This window comes from Benincasa hispida, chromosome 9, assembly GCF_027475165.1.
Source record: "Benincasa hispida cultivar pf3 chromosome 9, pf3_genome.v1.1, whole genome shotgun sequence".
NCBI lineage: Eukaryota > Viridiplantae > Streptophyta > Magnoliopsida > Cucurbitales > Cucurbitaceae > Benincasa > Benincasa hispida.
In genome coordinates, this window is record NC_143486.1 from 85,979,489 (window position 1) to 85,993,707 (window position 14,219).

Sequence of the window (14,219 nt, forward strand, 5' to 3'; positions counted from 1 at the left end):
CTATTTTAACCATACCTTTGAAACATAGCTAAATTCAAATACAGAATTATAAATTAAAAAAACTACTTGATTTTATTATTAGTACATTTCTAAAAAGAAAATTTTTACAAATAGAAAAAATGTCAATCTATTTACAAAAATAATAATAGTAAAAAAAAATATTAATAAATACTCATAAACTTATATTAGCGTCTATATCGGTTTATACACTAAGTTAGTGAAAATTAAAAATTTATTATTTGTGTAAATAGTTTTTCTTATTTTTTATTTTATAAAATTTTCCTTTCTAAAAACACTTTACTGAAAAAAAAAAAAAATAGTAAGCTTACTATTTTTAATATTTAAAAATTTATTTTTATTTTATTGAAGTTTGATTAAGAATTCTAGTTAGAAAAGAAGAAAATTACTGTAAATGATTTTTAAAAAATAAAAAATAATAAAAAATAAAAAATGAGATTTAATCATTTGTTTTTTATAATTTTTTTCAAATAAAAATGCCACTTGGAGCAAAATCATTGTTCCCCAAAATTGACGCATTAATTATATATAAATAAAAATATAAGATAATTGTCTAAACTTAATGAAAGGCAAATGCATGAATATCAAAAGAATAGCGGGAAACAGGCGTAAATCACTGGTCTTCAATAGGTCAACAAAATAGGCCCACTACGATTCTCATGGGCCCACGTCGGGCCCACCAACAGCGTCCTGATGCGATCGGATTTTGGCCATCCGGTTTGTACGTCATATTCTATAATTTTCAAAATACTATAAATTACCCTTTAAAAATAATATTTGTTGGCTGCAGGTGCCAGGTTTTTTCCCTTTCTCCATTTCGTGATTAAAATAAGATAATTACCCATTAAAATTAATAACATTAAATCACAGGTTTAATGACATTTCAAATTGATTTTTAATTGCAAATGTGAATGTAGCTTAACTGATATGATGTTCGTACTAGAGTCGGCAAAGAAAAAAGAAAGTGTTTCTTACAAATTTATCCTCAATATCAAATCGTGAATCAAAAAGTATGACAAGACTTCTCAACTTGAAATATATGTTTGACATTTTTTAAATTCATAGATTTACTAGAAGTTGAAAGTTTAAAATTTTATTAGAAGTAAAATTTAATTTTATATATAATAAATCAATTTAATAATCTTAAGACACTTGTAATTTAAATTTTTTTAATTATTAAATCATATCCGAGCCAAATTACAATGATGAGAAAACTATCAAGTGTGTAAAGATGATATTAGGTAAATTGTTTACGCCATGTTTAAATTGGGCACAGAATCTTTCCCTTCTTTAAAAAAAAATGTGATGAGATATCTATTTTATTTTCAAAAGCTGTGACTATTTCCTATAGTTTTCAAATTAATCTATCTACTTTTGAAAAGTTATTAAAATTTTATCCAAAATTCAAGACAACAAATATACTTTTTCAAAGTCCAATTTTAAAGGTGATTACAATTTCGATTCCGAAGAAATAGATTAACGGGTAGTTTTTATAGACATTAGATCCAAAGTAAACCATATTATTGGTAGGAATTTATCCGTGATAGACCATATCACTGGTAGGAGTCTATTAACAATAGAAATCTATTACCGATAGACTTGGCTATATTTACAATTTTTTTTAATGATGTTATACACTTGGTTATTATTCCTAAAAATGTTACTAATTGCAATTACCTTTTTATAAGCTTGGGTTTTTAAAATTATATATATATATAATTAGATAACTTTTTAGCTTTTGTACCATGATACCTGGACAATTGGTGTAAAGATTAAGTTTTGATCTACACATGGCATAAACTAGTTAAGATATGTGCTTTTAATCAAAAGATTAAAATTTTGAATTCATTCACCACATTAATAAAATAGTAATAAACACTTTTGGTCTCTTAAACTTAAGTAGAAACAACAATTTAACTTTTAACTTTTAGTCTAATATTTAACATTTTAACTTTGATATATAAAAAAATTTAGTATATGTCACTTTAAATTTATTGATTAATTCATATCAATACAATTTTAATAAAATTTATCACATGTGTAATTCGATGGACAATTTTTGATGTAAATGTGTTTATGTTTTATTTTTTTCCGTTTTTCAAATGGCATTGAATTGCTAAAAAGAGAAATTGATGGTCAAAGTACAAACAAAACACCTCCAAAAAGCAAGGTAATGAACCATGAAAAAATCCTATCAAACACAAAAAAACAAAGCACATACAACTCAAAGAAAAATGAAAAATGTTACAATGAGAAACCTCTAATTGGTCCCTGTAGTAGAAGCCTCAAGCCACTTAGAACAACAAAAAAAAACTATAGACCGAACAATCTGACTAACTACTTGGAAAGGACGAAAAGAGGCTCTATAAATATGTAAAGTTTTGGTGCATCTAATTTGTAACTACACTAGTCAATCATTCACAATGTTACAAAAAGTATAGAAAACAATAACCCAAACTATGACAATAACAAAAAGATAAACACATAGAGCTTGGTTCCCCCATCTGTGCAATCACATCTGCATCCTAGTGATAGTGTGTCCGATGAAATAAAAACTTCACTGATAATAGTTAAGCAATTACATTGAAATATTTATCTAATAGACAACTTCTACGAAGACTCAAACAACTTTCTCTTAATGAAGAGCTTAGACTTTCCTTAAACTTGAAACTCCATCTCATGTGGCTTTATTATTGTTTCCATCTTTTTGTTTGAAACACACATCAAAACAAAACAATTTTAAGCTCCAAGATCAAGAATCTCTCTCAAAGCTAGAACTTTAACTCTTCTAAGTACAAAGTCAATACTGAAACTTATTCTTTATGAGATTAGGAACATGAACAAACACTGAAGTGGGACAACAACCACAACTTCGCAGTGGAACACATTCTTTTTTTCTTCTCTTTTCTTTTCTTTTCGCAACTCTTTTGTTCGAAAGCATGCGCATGAGAAATCCTAAAAATCACCATGAACCCAAGTATACATATTATTAACAAATAAAACATAAAGTATCTTCCAAGAACTTGCAATAGATAAGGTAAAAGAATATATTATCAAAAGAAAGATGGTCAAGACAATCATAACGACATATTGCCAAAAAATGTCTAGACAAAAATTAGCCAACACGACAATAGTAGTAACATGCATATATATTACGCTCAGGTCAAATATGATACATGACAACACACCATGTAAGTCAACAGACTTTATCCCTTGAGTGATTACATATACTAAAGTGACACATCAAATTGAGGTCTGTAATCCAATGCGAGATCTTGCAGAACATCCTCTCCACAAAATTATATCTCCAAATAACAATATTAAAGAGAGACTTAAAGAATAAATGGTCCTTAGATTCAATTCTATTAGTATGCATAATACAGTCATTAGATATAAAATTTTTACATAATTAAAATTGATAAGAACGAAATTGTTTGTATAACACTAACCAAAAATTAAGCATATTAGAATATTAGAATTGCAAATTTGTAATGTAAATAATAAAGAAACCGACAAACGTGGCCCATAAGAAAAGTTAACGCAGAAAAAGAGAAAGAAATGAGGCGAAAAAAAGCGCTCTGTGCCTTCATCCCTATCCAACTCGCTTTTTCTTTTCTTTTCTTTTCTTTTCTATTTTTTTTCCATCATTTTTTTTTTTAAAAATCGTTTTATTTTTTTCCTCCTATAAATACACTCTTAACGCTCTTTCATCTCACAGACCTAATACTTTCCATTTCACCTTCTTTTTTCCCCCATTTCCATTTTCATTTCCAAAAGAGAGATTTTATTTCAAAAAAACAAAAACAAAAAAACAAAAACAAAAACAAAAACAAAAAAATCAAAATCAATGGGAAGCATCTCGCCGTCGGCACAATACTCGTCGCCGTCGACCACTCCGAACATTGCAGAGCGAGCGCCGTGGCACTCGCCGTTGCCGTATCTATTCGGCGGCCTTGCGGCGATGCTGAGCTTAATCGCCTTTGCGCTCGTCATTTTAGCCTGTTCTTACTGGAACCTCTCCCGGCGAGACAGAGACAGAGACAGCGCCGATTTGGAGAACGGCGGCGCATACGAAGCGAAAATCGACTCGGAGATACCGCCGGAGAAGGCTAACTACGACGAGAACATTTTGGTCATAATGGCTGGAAACCAGAATCCGACGTTCTTAGCTAGACCTGTATGCATAAAAGTTTCCTCCGCCGTGGAAACTGCCGTTAATGGTAAATCGGAAGTGGAAGAGACAGCGGAGAATTCGGAGAAATCGATCAAAGTGAATGATCCAGATGTAAACTCAGCGGTTGAGGAATCCGGCGAGGAAGTAAACTAGTGAGTTTTTGAAATAAAATTGTACTGAATTTTGATCTCTGCTTCTCGATCGAGAAATTTTGCCCTAGGGTTCTGACTGAGCTCTGTTTTTCGGCTCCTTCGTTCGAGAAAATTGTAAATTACAATGTAAATTAGTTACTACATAAAGAATTTTGTAAAATCTCCTCCCAATTTGTTTGACACTGAAATCACATTCTCACTTTACCATTGAATAATAAGGTTAAATTAAAATATATTTTTACCCTAATTTGAACCTTATTTGACCCTAATTTGACATTTTTTCAATTTTAGTCACTGTAATTTAGATAAACTTAATTTTGAGATTAAATTTTTAAGATTTATAGAAAATAGGAGGACTAAAATTCAACCTGATATTTTAACCAAATATTAATTAGTGCTGTACGGAACAGAACTTTAAGGAAGATATTTTATTTTTAAAAAGATATCATCCATCTGATTAATATAAAATCATTTTTTTTTTTTAAAAAAGAAAAGATTGCTTTAGGGAAATTTATAAAAAGAAACATAAAGAAATGGCCATCAAGGAGAATAATAGTATTTTCTTTTTCATTAAATTGTAAATTAATCAAAGTCACTTCGAGTAGTGATATTGTATGATTAAAATATATATATATATATTTTAAAAAAAATTGCCGGGTGAAAAATAAAGAGAGGAGAATAAAGCGTTGAGAAATGAAATGACACTAGTGAAATATTATATATAATTATATATATTCTGAGGGAACCGTGTCCATTTTCCCACCTCCAGTTTCTGGGAACAATGAGCAAAGAGTTTTCTTTTACTTATTTTCTGATTAGATGTTTATTTCTTTTTTTATTGCATTTAACAAATAAATATCACAACAAAAGTTTAGTACAAGTTTATACAACGGAGAAATTCTCTCTACAACTTTATGGCAAAGGAATTACTCTCCTTCATTGTACGCTAAAGTCAAAACTTAATTTTTATTTTAATCTAGTTAAATGATATTAATAATTTTCATGAAAAGAAATCTAACACTACAATCGAATGAAAAAATTTTATACTAATATAAATTGTGCTCGAGAAAGTATTCTAAAATAGTATTACCCGCAAAAATAAAACACTATATAATTTAATAATGTATATTATTCTTGTGTAAAAGAAAATATAGCATTAAACTATTTTTTTTAATATGTATTATGAGGGTAGAGATGTTTTAAATGAATATAGACATAAAAATAGTATCAACTCTATTGAAAACTTTGGCATTAATAAAATATTATTCGGGTGCGGGGACAAGGAGAGATTGGTACTTGGTGGAAAGAGGTGGGGCCTTTGGAAGGGGGCATTTGATAAATAAAAGATCGTTTGAGGTCATGACAGCAAATATCGACATTCTTGGAGCGCAAGGCAAGGGCAAAAATGGGTATGTTTTGTTGATTAGGGAATTTTATTGTCGTGGTTGGAAAACGAGCTGTACTGCACTGCACTTTACTGTACAGCACTTCAGACAAAAACTGCGTGCGCGGCGACGGGAAGCCGCGTTTGCTTTTCTAGAAACTAACCGTCCTTTGCATTTATTAGGGGATTAATATAGATAAAAGGGCACTTTTGACTTTTTTTTTTTTTTTTTTTTTAATTTTAACATTTAAATTTACAATTTCCCAAATAAAATAAAGAAAAAATTGTATAAACCACTCCTAAATTAGGAGGGTAGTTAAAATAACATCTATGAACGTTCAATTTACTGTTTCTAAATTGTTGCAAATTTTCAATGAACCCATTTTTAAATTTACCATTATTTGTAGGATTACATCTGTGACTCACACATGATGAAAAGGGGCATATTTGTAATAAAACATGAAACTTGGGGAGGAAGTTCAATCTCTCGATCTTCATTCGTAATATGCAAGACGTCGCTGCTGCTCAAATGCCCGACCATCGTCGCTACCACCTCCCTCCGATCATCGCATCCACTACAATTGTGCCGCAGCCTGCTAGAAGACGTCCGTCGGCGGGAGGTTTTTGTTATTCTCTCTCTCTCTCTAACCATCGATCGGGGACTCCCCTGTTTTCAAACTTTACACAATCCAATCAAGAGAGTCTACTCCACCAAATTGTCCACTTCAAATTAACACACATATTTTCCTATTTGAGAGAAATTAAGAGATAGGGAGCCTATTCCACAACAATATCCCATTTCCAAACATCAAAGAAAACAAGTAAAGAGGAACTAAGAAAGAGAGAACTTGTTGGAACAACATTATCCAGTTTCAAGGGTCTTGGTTAGAGAGAGAGAAGGGGGCACAGAAGCGATTAGAGAGAGAAAATAACAAAAATCTCTCACCAACGGACGTCGTCTAGCAGATTGCGACATGGCTGTAGTGGAGGCGATGATCGGAGGGAGGCTATAACGATGGTGTTCAGGCATTTGAGCGGTGGTAGAGACAGGTCTTGCACATCACGGAGAAAGAGAGAGAGATTGAACTTCCTCCCCAAGTTTCATGTTTTATTACAAATATGTCCCTCTTCATCACGTGTGAGTCACATGTGTAATCTTGCAAATAATAGTAAATTTAAAAGAGGGGTTGATTGCAATCATTTAGAAACTACAAGGGTATTATTTAGCAAATTAAAAGTTTATAGGTGTTATTATAATCGACACCAAATTTCAATGATAGTTTATACAATTTTTCCTAAAGTAAAACATGGGTTAAGAGCGTGGTGGAAAATTTTCATGGCAATTTCGGTAGAGTGAAATTCCATTTTCCCCCCCTCAATTTTATAGAAATTTCAAGAAATTTAAGATAATTTTTTTCCCAATTTTATAGTATTGTTTATATCTAATCGTATAGTTTTATACGTCAATATCATTTTTTACCAATAATGAAAATTTTTCAATATGTTACTTTTTGGTATTTTTAACTTTTTTCAATTCTCAACTTTATTTTCAATCCAAAAAAAAAAAAAATAGATTTATTCTTAACCTCGTACAAACTTTTTCCATTAATTTTCACGTCTTCACATCTAAAAATATTTCCAAACAATACATTATTTTATAATTATTTTTATATTTCTTTTTCAAATTTCTACTATAGCATAGACATTTACACATTCATTTACAATAGATATCTAGATGTTGTCTTAATTTATAGAAACGATAGTTAAAATAGTCAATTATAGTCTAAATAAGTCACAATCAAAGTTCCATTAACTCATTATAACAATTTTCATCAAATTCTATAAAGTTTCTCGAAATTTTCATTGACATCAATTTTTCCATAAATCAGAATCTCGATATTTCTATCTACATTGATATTTCAAACCATGATTAAAAGTTAATTTTAGTTTTGAACTTTTATAGGATTAACAGTTTAGTCTGTGTAAATTTGTTTGTTACGTTTTAACTTCGTAAGGCTTACTGAATTTTTTGCACATATAGATTGATAAAAAAAGTTTAAAGATCAATAAATTTTAAAGACTAAATCATTACATAATTGGAATTAGCAAATTAAGTTTGATGAGATTTTTCCATGACAAGGATTAAATTGTTACATGCAAATGTTTGAGGACTGTATTATTACAAATTTAAAAGTACAAAGTACTAAATAAATACAAATCTTAATTTAATGACTAAATTCTTAATATGTGAAAGTTTATAGACCAAAATTGATTCTTAACCTAAAACAATTATTCATGAACTTTTAAACTTATTCTTAAAATTTTGAAGACTAGAATAGAACATTTTGATCGGAATCAAACAAACATATTGTTGAGAACTTGAGGCTAAAAATGTCACTTTTACCAGATTTTTTATTTTATTGTATTATATGGGTACTACTCACATTAATTAGTTGTCACATCGATATCTTTTGAAAAACGAGGAGGTATATATATATAAATGAAAAATATTTCAACCATATGAACTATTTAGACAATTGAATCTCATTTTATTAATGCCTAACAATTTGAACCTCAGATTTCAAGAGAATTTATATTAGACCTTACTCAATAGTAATGATATCTAATTTGTGATATACATTTCTCTCATATACAAAATAAATTTATTAATATTACTCCCATTTACTTTTTAAAAAGTTTTCAAATGTTATAGAATAATAACAACAATAATAATAAATTAGAAGTTTTATATTGTTTTCAAAATTTTGCCGAGAATTCAATCGAAATAACATGAAAATACGCCAAATGTCATTTTTAAAAATTTGAAAATTTAGTAAAATCGTTTTGGTGTAGAGGTAAAGCTTTAAATTTTATTTCGTTATTTTTCGTAGACAAACTTAAGACATGCGTGGAGCAAAAGAAAATATGTAAAGAAAAAGTAAATAAATAAAAAAGTATGATATAAATTATTCTTAGAAAAAAGGATCATATAAATTATATTCCTTCTTTATTTATTTTGTTTTATTAAAAGAAAATATTCTTTATTTTGAAAATGAGAAGGAAAAGAAAGAAAATTGAAACACCTGAAAAAACAGATAAAGACAAGGAAAAGGAGAAATAAAAAATGACGAAAAAGGTCTGCTAAATTCACATGTGGGTTTTATTGGAAGGTGACATACAGCTGGATTCTTCGAGGCCCATATTAGGAAATTCAACCAATAAAGCCATACACCTTAGGCGTTATTAAGCTTACTAAACACTTCTAACTTTACAATAACGGTTCAATTTAGTTCCAAATGTTAAGGATATTAAAGATGCCAACACATAAAATCTTGCCTATCTACCAAAAGAATAGGACTTACCAAAGGAATAGGTTGGTTACAACTAAATATCTAACCATTTGTATTTATTGAGTTATTTTTGCATTCCCAAATTAGAGATTCCATATTGTATAAATATATCACCTATGTACATTTCAAATATAAGAAATCATAAAGGAAAAGTTGGCTTGCCACAGTCGTTTACTGCCTATCGTCTACTTGATTGAAACTGTCGTTTACCTTGTTTGATACTATCATCTACCTCCTGTCGCAGTCGTCAACACGATGTTTACACGATATCATCTACCGTCTACCTCCTGACGCTATCGTCTACCTCCTGTCGCAGTTGTCTACATGATATCACCTATCTTTTGAAGCTGTCGTCTACCTCCCGTAGACGTTATCGTCTACCTCCACAAACGTTATCGTCTATCTTTGACGCTATCGTTTACCTTGTCTAAGTGCTATTGTCCGCAGCATGAGTCAAGTCATATCCTTCAACCCCACTTTCTAACTTGGTATCATTGCAAATAATGACCAACGTCAATCAAGGAAACCTGGGAGCCACCCTCGGCACAACCAACTTCAGCGGCCCACCCTTGAACCAACTCCTCAATCAGATAACCTCCATTAAACTTGATCGCAACAATTTCCTCCTATAGACAAACTTAACGCTTCCAATCCTACGAAGTACTCGAAGGACACCTGACCAGACAAAAAGTTTGTCCCCCAATGTTTCTGCAACCTACAGTCGGTGAGAGCATACCGACTTGATCGACTGGAGCAGGAGTTGCTCCGCGCAGCATAGAAGGAAGCTCCGGTAGTGGTGCTTCTAGCTCGTCAACAACACTTGAGGTAAATCCTCAATATGAAGCGTGGATGACTGTAGATCAACTTCTCTTCGACTAGCTGTATAACTCCATGCCACCAGAGGTTGCCATTCAAGTGATGGGATGTGAATGTGCAAAGGATCTATAGACCAACATTCAATAACTTTTTGGTGTTCAGTCTAGGGTTGAAGAAGATTATCTGAGGCATGTGTTTCAAACAACCAGAAAAGGTAATTTGAAAATGGAAGAGTACCTTCGAACTATGTAAATGAATGCTGACAATCTCGAGCAAGCTGGTAGTCCTGTGCCACCAAGAGCTCTTGTTTCACAAGTACTACTAGGACTTGATGAAGAATACAATGCCATCGTGGCCATGATCTAAGGGAAAGTGGACATGTCGTGTCTTGATATGCAGTCAGAACTTCTACTATATGAAAGGAGATTGGAACATCAGTCAAACCAAAAGATGACAATAGGCTTCAACCAAGTCAGTAATGCATCAGTGAATATGACAAACACTAGACATGTCAATCAAAACAACAAGACCAATAGCAGCAATCAGTCTATTGGGGGAGGACAACGAGGTGGTGGTGGCCATGGCAGAGGTCGAGGCAGGGGAAGAAACAACAACAAACCTGTGTGTCAAGTCTGTGGGAAGGTAGGATACATAGCGTTCTACTACTTCAACAGGTATAACAGAGATTTTATTCCCAATTCTCCTCAAAACAAGGGACAGACCTTCCCCAACAATCAGACCAAAAACACACAACCTCACCCAACAGTCCTAGCCACTACTTATGGAAGTAACCCCTTTCTGACAAGACAAGAAAACATGACTGATGCAAATTGGTATGCCGACAGTGGTGCCTCCAATCATGTTACCTCAGACTTCAACAATCTTGGCAATTCGACTGAATACTCAGATACTAAAGCAATCATTGTAGCTAATGGTAATACTCTAGAAATTTCTCATGTTGGAACTGTCTGTCTAGTGATGCCTGCAATTTGAAACTGAATGATATGTTATGTGTGCCTGCCATAGCAAAAAATTTGGTTAGTATATCTAAGCTAACAAAAGACAATAACGTGTTTATTGAATTTCACACGGATTACTGTCTTGTTAAGGACAAAGGTAGAGGACAAACGGTAATGAAAGGAATGCTTAAAGATGGACTGTATCAGTTAGGGGGTGCAGAAGTCAACTCGAAGTCAGTAGGAAACGGAGTACCATCGCAACCAGTGCACAAGAATAAAGATCTGTCTGCTCTTAGCATATCTTCGAAGCATAGGGTGTCTAAGATTACATGGCATAGAAGGCTTGGTCATCCTTCATAAAAAATACTAGAGTTTATTATCAAAAGCTGCAATCTCCCTATGTTATCTAATGAAGAGCTCAACTTTTGTGATTCTTGTAGTTATGGAAAATCGCATTCTTTAGCCTTCCCTAACTCTAACTCAAGAGCATCTGCAACCTTTGAACTTATACTGATTTGTGGGTTCTAGCTCCTCTCTTGTCAACAGATGGGTACAAATATTATACTATCTTTGTTGATGATCACAGCAGGTACACATGGATCTATCCTCTGAGGTTAAAAATTGACACACTGGCAGCTTTTCAACACATTCTCACTATGGTACAAACTCAGTTCAATACATTGATCAAGTCCCTGCAGCCGGATAATGGCAGAGAATTTCTCAAGATACACAAAGTCTGTCATCAGCTTGGCATTGCTTCCAGATACACCTATCCATATACGTCAGCACAAAATGGAAGGGCTGAGATGAAGCACATACACATAGTTGAGACAGAGCTAACCCTACTAGCCTAAGCACATCTTCCCTTACATCATTGGTGGGATGCATTCTTATACTCAACTCTACTGATTAATGGTCTTCCTACCCCTGTTCTAAATGGATAGTCTCCAATGGAAGTGATGTTAAAAAAGAAACTTAGGTTTGAGGAGCTTCGAATATCTGGGTGTGCATGTTTCCCCTACTTGAGACCGTACAATTCATATAAGTTGAGCTATCGCACAGAGAAGTGCATCTATCTCGGTCCAGCTGTGAATCACAAAGGCTATAAATGTCTCAACCCTAGTGGCAGGCTATTCATCTCTCGGCATGTTGTGTTTAATGAAACAGACTTTTCTTGTGAGGTGTCTCCTTCAGCTTGCAAACCAACCAAGCAAGCAGTTGCCGTCCACCCGGTTTCCTGGCTGCCTCTCAGTCAGGACACACCGCGCAGTGACTCCATGCCCTCTATGTCAATCACCAGCTAATACCTCTACAGACAGCCCAACCTTCTCACCTCCTTCCTCTGATCGTCTACCCACCAATTGTGTACTCGACAATCATTTACCCTCATCATCTAGTGACCAGCCCACAAATTGTCTACCCACCAGTTGCTTACCCAACGATCGCTCACCCGACAATCATTCACCTACCGATAATTTACCCAGCGAACGTTTACCCACCACCCACTTACCCTCCGATTGTTTACCACCTGACTCACCATCGCCTACCTCCCAACCCACCGATAGTTCACCTTCATCGTCCCCTGCCCAGTCTTCACCCGATACTGTCCCACACCCTGTGCCCATGTCTACTCATCCCATGATTACCCGAGGAAATGTAGACATCTTCAAACCCAAAATACTGTCCTCTCAAACCCAAAAAGACTAGTCCCTAACCAAACCTACACGAGTCAGTGATGCGTTCAAAACCACACAGTGGAACAAAGCAATGAGTGATGAATTTCAAGCACTAATGAACAATCAGACCTGGACTTTGGTTCCTCCGTCACCGTCAATGAACGTTGTTGGCAATAAATAGGTATTCAGGATCAAACGAAGTTCTAATGGCTTCATTCTACGCTACAAGGCACGCCTTGTAGCAAAAGGCTTCCATCAAAACCCGGGCATCGATTTCTTTGAGACGTTTGGTCCAGTGGTAAAGGCATCCACCATCCGAATCGTTATTAGCCTTGCGGTATCCAAAGGGTGGCAGCTGAGACAGTTAGATTTCAATAGCGCATTCCTTAATGGCGTCCTCAATGAAGAAGTTTACATGTGCCAACCGCAAGGATTTATTGATCCTCAACTACCAAATCATGTATATCGCTTACACAAAGCCATATATGGCCTCAAACAAGTGCCAAGGGCTTGGAACAACACACTAAAAACAACACTATATAGCTGGGGCTTTCAGAATGCCAAGTCTGATACATCTCTCTTCATATATTGGAGCACTTCTGCCTTGGTACTCTTACTAGTATATGTTGATGATGTAATTATCACCGGCACCAATCAGTAGGGAATCAACAAGCTTATCACAACCTTGGACTCCAAGTTTGCTCTAAAAGATCTTGGCCAACTCCATTACTTCCTTGGAGTCCAACTGCACACTGTCCCCAATGAAGTTTTACTAAATCAGGAAAAATATGTTGAGGACCTACTTCACCGTCTTGACCTTAGAGATCTAAAACCGACACCCTCTCCAAGTTTCTAAACAAGAAACTCTCTATCTCCGATGGCATTCTTCTTGACAATCTCTATATCTATCGGAGCACGATTGGTGCCCTACAGTACTTAACCACCACGAGACCTAACATTACATATGGGTTAATCATCTAAGCTAGTACTTAAAGCAACCTACGAACGTTCACTGGCAAGCGGTGAAGAAAGTTCTAAGATATATCAGTAGCACTCGACACTTTGGCCTCTATATTCAACATGGGTCCGACTTCTCTGTTTCGTCCTTCTCCGATGACGATTGGGCAGTCAACATAGACGATCGAAAATCAGTTGTTACTTATTGCATCTTCCTTGGAGATAATCTTGTCTTCTAAATCTCCAAGAAACAATCCGTTGTCGCCTGGTCCAGCACAGAATCTGAATATAGAGGGCTTGCTCATGCCTCTGCAGAAATCATCTGGGTGCAACAACTACTGTCTGAGATTGGTGTCAAACATAAGTCGGCTCTAGTCTTGTGGTGTGACAACCTCAGCGTCGATGCTTTAACCGTCAATCTGGTGTTTCATGCGCGGACCAAGCACATCGAGATCGACATTCACTTCGTTCGTGATCAAGTCCTCAGTGGTCAGCTTGATGTTCGTTATGTACCATCCTCCGACCAAATCACTGACTGCCTTACCAAGACCTTAACACACTCACAGTTCTTCCACCTTCGATCCAAACTCGGTGTAGTAGAACTACCCTCTCGTTTGAGGGGGGATGTTAAGGATATTAAGGATGTAAACACATAAAGTCTTGCCTATCTACCAAAAGAATAGGGCTTACCAAAGGAATAGGTTGGTTACAACCAAATATCTAATCATTTATA

At 34.3% G+C, this 14,219-nt stretch overlaps 1 protein-coding gene across 1 annotated transcript; it reads left to right on the plus strand.

The window, feature by feature from the left end:
- The first annotated feature begins 3,624 nt into the window (after nucleotides 1–3,624).
- On the plus strand, nucleotides 3,625–4,532 carry GDU4 (glutamine dumper 4). Its single transcript, XM_039043578.2, has one exon. It carries the CDS (start codon nucleotides 3,866–3,868, stop codon nucleotides 4,343–4,345), a length of 480 nt encoding a protein of 159 aa, XP_038899506.1. The 5' UTR covers nucleotides 3,625–3,865; the 3' UTR covers nucleotides 4,346–4,532.
- The last annotated feature ends 9,687 nt before the right edge of the window (nucleotides 4,533–14,219 follow it).

Bases quoted from the DNA above. Each gene is read 5' to 3' on its own strand.
- GDU4 (XM_039043578.2), top strand. From the start codon at position 3,866: ATGGGAAGCATCTCGCCGTCGGCACAATACTCGTCGCCGTCGACCACT.